Below are 7490 nucleotides of genomic sequence, written 5' to 3' on the forward strand. Positions count from 1 at the left end.
TAATGACTTATAACCATGAATTTTACATAGACAATGATGTCTCTCTGTTGCATAAACAAAATAAGGGTTTTAAGCTTAATTTATTGGAATCGTACGAGATTGACAAGTTCAGGTTCAGCAATAATAATGTGGAATGTCTTAACGACCAAGTCTTTTACACAAAAATACCACTTTATAATTGTTTATCCAGTCCGTTTCCCCAAAATACCGAGGAGTAGTATAATTAGCCGCAGATACTATCTGTTTGATGTTTACGAATGAATCTTTATTTTATAACGTATTTTTGTACATATACATTAGATCTTACATAGATGTCAGTATGGTTGCATAACTGCCTACTACAATATAACAACACCCTTCTTAAGATAAATAAATATAACTTCATAAACTTATTAACTTAAAATAAAATACCTATAAATAAAGTACATTACCTAAATTTTAATTTTCCTTATACTTATTAACTATCTTTCGACCATGCCTAGTTGTATAATTATTGAAATTTTCAATAATATTTTTTTCTTTTATTTTAGAGGTTTTGGGTTTAATTTTGTCAGAATTATTTATAGCAACATCTCTTTCATTTTCGGAGTTTGGTTCATTCTCGGTCTCTCTATATTCTGATTCATCACCTTCCTTCAATTTATTCATCCTCTCACTTCCTTCTTGTTCATACCTTATTGTTTCATTTTCTTCTTTTTGATTGTTAACATCTTCTTGGTCTGTTTCGTTCATTATCATGTTATCATTTTTCCGTGGAAATATATGTTTCATATTTCTTCTATATCTGTTTCCATTGTCATCTTCGATAATATACGATCTTGGTTCTTTGGTTTTATTCACAATTTTTCCTTTGACCAGTATATCATCCATTTTTCTTCTAAACATCACTTTTTGTCCATTCTTGTAACTATTTTCCTCCTTTACTGTCCTTTTATCATATGTCTTTTTATAATCTTGCTTGTGTTTTTCTAAATTTTTTATGTCTTGTTTGAGTGTAATTTTTGGTTCAAGAAATTTAATCTGTGTTGGAACATTTGATCTTAGTTGTCTATTCAATAAAATTTGAGCTGGTGAATTCAATTTATTTCGTGAAGTATTCCTCATATTGAGCAGTGCTAAGTATGGATCTTGATTTGAGTCTTTACATTTTTTGAACATGTTTTTGATAGCTTTAACAGCACTCTCAGCCATTCCATTCGATTTACATGCTTTTGCGAAATGTCCAACCTTTTCGCACTTGGAACATGTTTTTCCGTAAGCTGGGCAATTTCCAAATTGATGATTTTCAAGCATTTTCCACAAACTTTATTTCTTCTAACGATTTCTATATCTTTTGCTTCTCTTTCCATGTTTTTTGTTTGCTTCGATGCCAATTCTCTAACTCTACACAACTCTAGAGCTTTTTCTATGTTTAAATTAGACATTTTCAACAAGTTTTCCCTGGCCTCGGCATCCTTTATACCACTCACGAATATATCTTTTACTAGTTCGTCTTTAAGTGTACCAAACTTGCATGTTGAACTTAATGTTTTTAATATAGTTATATACTCCTCATAGCTTTCATTTTCTTTTTGTTTACGATTAAAGAAAACGTGTCTTTCGTAAGTTACATTTAATTTTGGTTTAAAATATTCATCGAATTTCTTTTTTATGTTTTCCAACGTCCTATCATTATCTTCTAATTCGAATGTTTCATATATATCCATTCCCTTTTCTCCTAATCCATGTAAAAATAATGCTACTTTCCTTTTTTCTTTTATATCCTCTTCGCCGAATGCTATCAACGAATTGTCGAAGCTTCTTTTAAACTTTTCCCAATTATTCGACACATTACCCTCGTAGTTCATTTGTATTAGTTTCTTCTCCATTGTGTATATTGTTTTTCTAGTTGTATTACTATATTTTATAATCTAATTGCGCACGTTTTTTACTATTTTCCGTTTTATCGCTTTTTTCCCGCTGTCACCATGTTTGATGTTTACGAATGAATCTTTATTTTATAACGTATTTTTGTACATATACATTAGATCTTACATAGATGTCAGTATGGTTGCATAACTGCCTACTACAATATAACACTATCCGCAGATTTTGGGGTCCTTGCGGCTACTCCCAACTCCTTTCTAGTTAATCCTACCCATTTGACAATCCTTTCCTTATTTCAATTAAAAATTGTTTTCTTTTGATTCCTACGGATGAATAATGTTTTAATTTTTAATTATTTTTCGTATGTTGTCTTTTGCTTTTCATTTCTGATCAGACATGTGTGACATTCTTTCGGAACACCCCATGATGTTATTCTAAAAATACGCCGTTGTGGAAAAATTTTACTTTTTTAAGAACTTGTTTTATTTCTTTCTTGAACCATTTGGCCAAGAGTTTTTAACTTGTATTCGTCGTAGTTTTCAAGTGTTTTCTGTACAAATAGTATAAAAAGAAATTTTTTTGAAATGTTAACTTTAAGTTAATAAATAGACTGCGTAAGTAATAATAATTATAAATTTTATATTTTTCAACACTTATTTGTATAACTTTTTCAATTTTCTTTGTTGTTTAACAACATATTTTTTGATGATTATTTTTAGAATTTTTGATTTTTTGATACTAATTTGAAATTGTACGGCTTCTTGTAGAGCTTTGAAGATGATCGAAACATATCAGCTTCTAATGAATAAATAGTTTTTAACCAGTAAAAGTACAAAATTATTGCTTCCTTTTATGTTTACCAAGCTTTCAGAAATTTTATTTTTCCTTCCTCAGGGTAACTACAATATTGAGACAACAAAAAGAGTTACAAGAATCTATAAATTTATCTTAAATTACTTACAAAAGTGTATTGCGCATAAAACTGAACCAAAGTTTAAACATGAGGCCGCAATAATTGAAAGCTAAATAAATATAATCTTTTAAACACTAAACCTCTCCAAATTCACAAAAGTAACAGAGATCAAATACTACTAAAAACTGTGAAAAAGTTAATTATAAAAATATGAGAATTGAATATTACTTACAATACATTACAAAACCACGTTAAAAATTACGTTAAAATTCTACGTTAAAAGTTAAGACGCAATAAGTCAGAAAGTTTTTATACACTGCAAAAAACTGGAAAGAACAAGGTTGACCATATCTAACCTCCCCGACGCCCGGACCTACTACACTAAGATTCCCTTCATCCCCAAGTTGACTGATAAACTCATTTCCGTTCTGAAATTTGACCTGATAAAGTTTGCTAAATGTAACTCTTTACCTTTATCCATTTGTTTCTCGAGGACTTTAGATCTAGTTAGCAAAAGTCTACAATCCAATATCATCTATAAGATTCCTTGCAATAATTGTGAAAAACGTCCTTTAGGTCCAGCACTCCACCAACAAAGCTGGTCACCGAGTCAAGAGCCGTTTGTGTGGACGTGCCCTGAGTGTAAGCGTGTTGATTAGAATTTACTGGTTTAGTTGGGAGACAGAAATCTCTAATGTAGCGATCACACAGTCTTTCCAGGGTTTTCAAAAGAAAGGAGGAGAACTGATTGGTCTAAACGATTTCGGTGTGAAATAATCAAGCTTACCCGGTTTTGGTATGAAGTTCACTGTGATCCCACGCCACAGACTGAGTATAAAGACTTTCCAAAAGGTTGTCGGTATAAGAACCGTCAGCCTTTTTTAGTAAGCCAATTCGTCGTTCCGGGTCTGAAGCCAGAACCCGATTTAGTCGAGAAACTTCGCCGCAGCAGGCAACTTCCTCACAAAATTTCCTCCACGTTTCTCGTTTTCTATGACGAACGCTTTTCTTGAAGTCCGCTAACTTTCTTGATAAAGTTTCCAGTCGGAGTCTAATTTTGAGTTTTTAGGTCTATTAAAGGCTGTTCTTGCCTCCTGTTTGAGTTTGCCGAGCACAGCACACCACCAAATGGTAGCACGCCCAGAGACGGCCTCTGATCGGAGGGGACAGGCCTTTTTATAAGCTTTAATTAAGGAATCACTAACAGTATTTACGTACGCCCCAACTGCAAAGCTTTGGCTTACGCCAACCAAATCGCTCAAACTCCCAATTAGCATAGATCTGAACACGCCTACATCCGTCCTTCTCGGGTTACACTTTAAGTTTCTAATCTTTATGGTACCAAGATCGAAAGTGATCCATCTATGGTCCGACATTGAAACATTGTCAGAAACCGTCCAATTGTGGATCAAGGACGAGATACCCATCGAAGCGAGTGTGATGTCAATAACTGATTGACCTCTAGCGGTTACAAAGGTCTGCTCAGAGAATCGATTAAGTATATCTAAATCACTGCTAAAAATGAATTCAAGACGGGACTTACCTCTTCCATTATCATCAGCGCTAACCGAGGCAGTTGAATGTGCATGAGAGTCACATCCGATGACAAGATTCCAGTTACCTTTCCTTGCGTCCTCGGCCAGCCTTTCCAATCCTTGAGATGGAGGTTGGTCCTCATACGGAAGGTAAACTGATGCCATCGAGTTGACAAGAGTGTTCTCATCTTCCTCAACGGTTGGAACATCATCTGTTTCCATCCGCTCTGGCGTCTCTCCTTCCGCGGCTGCTCCAACACCGTGCTCGGGGTCTTTTAATCTGCCAACGCGGACCTTTAAGGTGCTGAAAAGGTAACAGATTTTACGTTCATGGGTTTTAAGCCATTCGGCGTCCTTCTTCGCTGTCCCGAAGACAATGAGGCGACCCACAGGGTCTGTCCTCACTTTGTAGCGGAAGAGGCACCAGTTGGCGACATCTAGGTGTTTATTTTGGGCCGCTAGATTCTGAAGCGTCTTTTCCCTGGTGTTCACATCCACATCAGTATCGAGAATCCAAATTTGGATTCTTAAAAGGGTAGGAAGATCAACTTCCCTGACAACACTTAGTACTACGCCCTCTAGGGGCGGTATCAGCGGTACTGCAGCCTTCAACCACGTTAAAGAGTTTGATGTTCTGCGACCTTCACTTGTAAACCTATTTGACGGTAATTCGATTAATGGTTATTTGTTTGTTATTATTTACTTTATATATTTAATTTAATTTTAGTCGTGCCTGATGACGATTCTATTGTGAATTGAAACATCCTGAACAATTAATATAATTTCATCTTTACATCTAAATTCTTTTACGTTAAAGAGTGGTCATCATTGCAGGCGACCTTTAAGATCTGGAGTGCATAGACCATCGATGTAAACGTTGGTATCGGCGTTTGTTGTTTAGGGTCGAGCTGAGTAATTACTTTAAACAAAGCGTTCGTCAGCTCGTATTTGACATGAAGAAGTAAGATATTTAGGATTCAAATTCTCAACGTCAGGTACCTGTTTAGAGGACAAAAAAATAAATACAATTACAAATATGCCTAACCCTAAGAATGTCAAAGACGTTCAACGATTTTTGGGTCTTATAACATATATTGGTAGATTCATAAAAAATTTATCTCAACGAACACAACCTCTCAGAGATATTATAAAGAAAGACAATGTATTTGTATGGGGTAATGAACAAAAACATGCTTTTAATCATTGAAAACAAATGATAGTCAGTCAAAAAGGTCTTCAATATTTCGATCCAAGCTTATTTCCAAGCAAGAAACCAATCGTTTTATCAGTCGATGCTTCTAGTCATGGTTTGGGTGCCGTATTAATGCAAAACGGTAATCCTGGTGCATATGCATCTAGATCTCTAACGCAAACACAATTAAACTATGTACAGATTGAAAAAGAATTTTTAGCAATTTATTTTGCTGTAACTAAATTTCATCAATATGTCTTTGGTAGAAAGTTTACAGTGGAAACTGACCATAAACCACTTATTACAATATTTAAAAAACCGCTAAATTCATGCCCACCACGATTGCAAAGAATTTTACTACTCATTGCAAAATTATAATATTAATCTCATATATAAACCTGGGAAAGATTTAATAGTGGCTGATACGCTTTCTAGAACACCTTCAGGGGAATTATTGAATCATAATTTAGATATTCAATTTCATACTTGCACTGTTACTAAGAAAATTAACATAAATGTCAATAAATTAAAATTACTTATTGAGGACACAGATAAAGATGAAGAACTAACATTAAAAAAAAAGGATGGCCTAACAAATCAAAAAATATCCCAAATAATATTAAACAGTATATTAATCTAAAGTTCAATTTAACTGAAATTAATGATTTAATTTATCTGAATGATAGATTAATTGTAACTTCAACATGGAGAAATAAAATGTTAGCATTAATTCATACTGGACATTTAGGTATTACTAAAAGTCTACAAAGAGCTAAAAAATTTTTATATTGACCTGGGATGACAAAAGATATAATTAATTATACAAAATTGTGCACTTCTTGTTTGAAATGTTCAAACTCTAATAGAAAAGAACCAATGATTATTGACAAAATTGAACAAATTCCTTGGTATAAGGTGGGAGTAGATCTGTATGAATTGTATAGAAAAGTTTATTTGCTGATTGTCGATTATTATTCTAAATTTTCCGAAATTGTATTTTTGGATAATAACTTAACATCAGATAATGTTATTAATAAAATGACATCGACATTTGCTCGACATGGCATCCCATCTATTGTTGTCACGGATTCAGGTAAACAATTTACAAAATTGAAAATTTTTTGGTATCATCATGAAAATGGAACTTTAATCACAAAATAGCTATCAATAACAATCGAATGGTTTAGCAGAAAGGACTATTCAAAGCGTTAAAAAAGTAATTAAAAAATCAATTGATAATAATGATGATATATACAGGGTGTATCTGAATGACTGCAACAAACTTCAAAGGGTGATTCTTTAGTGAATTTTAAGGGTACTTTCATATATGAACCATGGGCGATTTCCAAAAATGGCGGAAAATTTTGGTTTAATTTTTTTTTCTCAAAAACCGTAAATGCTAGAAAAATGAAATTTGGAGAATATGTTTAACTCATAATAGGGCACGTTTTGTCCCTATTTGTACTTTCAACCTACCCTTCTAAACTGCTAACTTATTTTATAGAACGTGGCCCGTTCTATAAAATAAAAAAATAAGATAGACGATGTATTATTCGCAATATGATTTATTTGAAACCCGATAAAAGCTCAAAAACCATAGATTACCAATTTAATAATTTACGAACTAATAAATTTGTATACGATAATACATGTGAAAATACTATTAATGATACGTTAAAACCCGTAGTTGTAGATAATGAAAAAACATCAAGTTTTGGCAGAACTATTCGACCGCCGAATAGATATACTGCAGAATAGTTTCTAGTTTTTATTTTATTATCATTTAATAGTTTTCTTTTAAAATTACTTAATTAGTTAGTTTCAAGATAGTTAGTAATTAGTTTACAGTACGAAAAGTAAAATAAAGAAAGGTAGATGTTATATTTAAATGTAAGTTTAAGTTTATTGTATAAAACAGGTTTTAAAAATAATAAAAGTTCAGTTCATCTCCAGACGTGGTTTGATTTACATGACACCGTTTGAT

At 32.9% G+C, this 7490-nt stretch overlaps 1 protein-coding gene across 1 annotated transcript; it reads right to left on the reverse strand.

Annotated features, from left to right (window-relative positions):
• Positions 1–438: 438 nt before the first annotated feature.
• Positions 439–1868, reverse strand: LOC139431328 (putative autophagy-related protein 11). Its single transcript, XM_071198978.1, has 2 exons — positions 1305–1868; positions 439–1236 (listed from the first exon to the last, which is right to left on the reverse strand). Exons 1-2 carry the CDS (start codon positions 1866–1868, stop codon positions 439–441), a joined length of 1362 nt encoding a protein of 453 aa, XP_071055079.1.
• Between the last annotated feature and the right edge of the window lie 5622 nt (positions 1869–7490).

The sequence above is a fragment of the Onthophagus taurus genome, chromosome 8 (assembly GCF_036711975.1).
Source record: "Onthophagus taurus isolate NC chromosome 8, IU_Otau_3.0, whole genome shotgun sequence".
Classification (NCBI taxonomy): domain Eukaryota; kingdom Metazoa; phylum Arthropoda; class Insecta; order Coleoptera; family Scarabaeidae; genus Onthophagus; species Onthophagus taurus.

What these genes read in the sequence shown, in the direction of transcription:
- LOC139431328 (XM_071198978.1), bottom strand. Translation starts at nt 1,868, where the DNA reads ATGGAGAAGAAACTAATACAAATGAACTACGAGGGTAATGTGTCGAAT. An exon ending in AAATCGTTAGAAGAAATAAA is followed by an intron (nt 1,237 to 1,304) that starts GTTTGTGGAAAA and finishes ACATGTTCCAAG; the next exon opens with TGCGAAAAGGTTGGACATTT.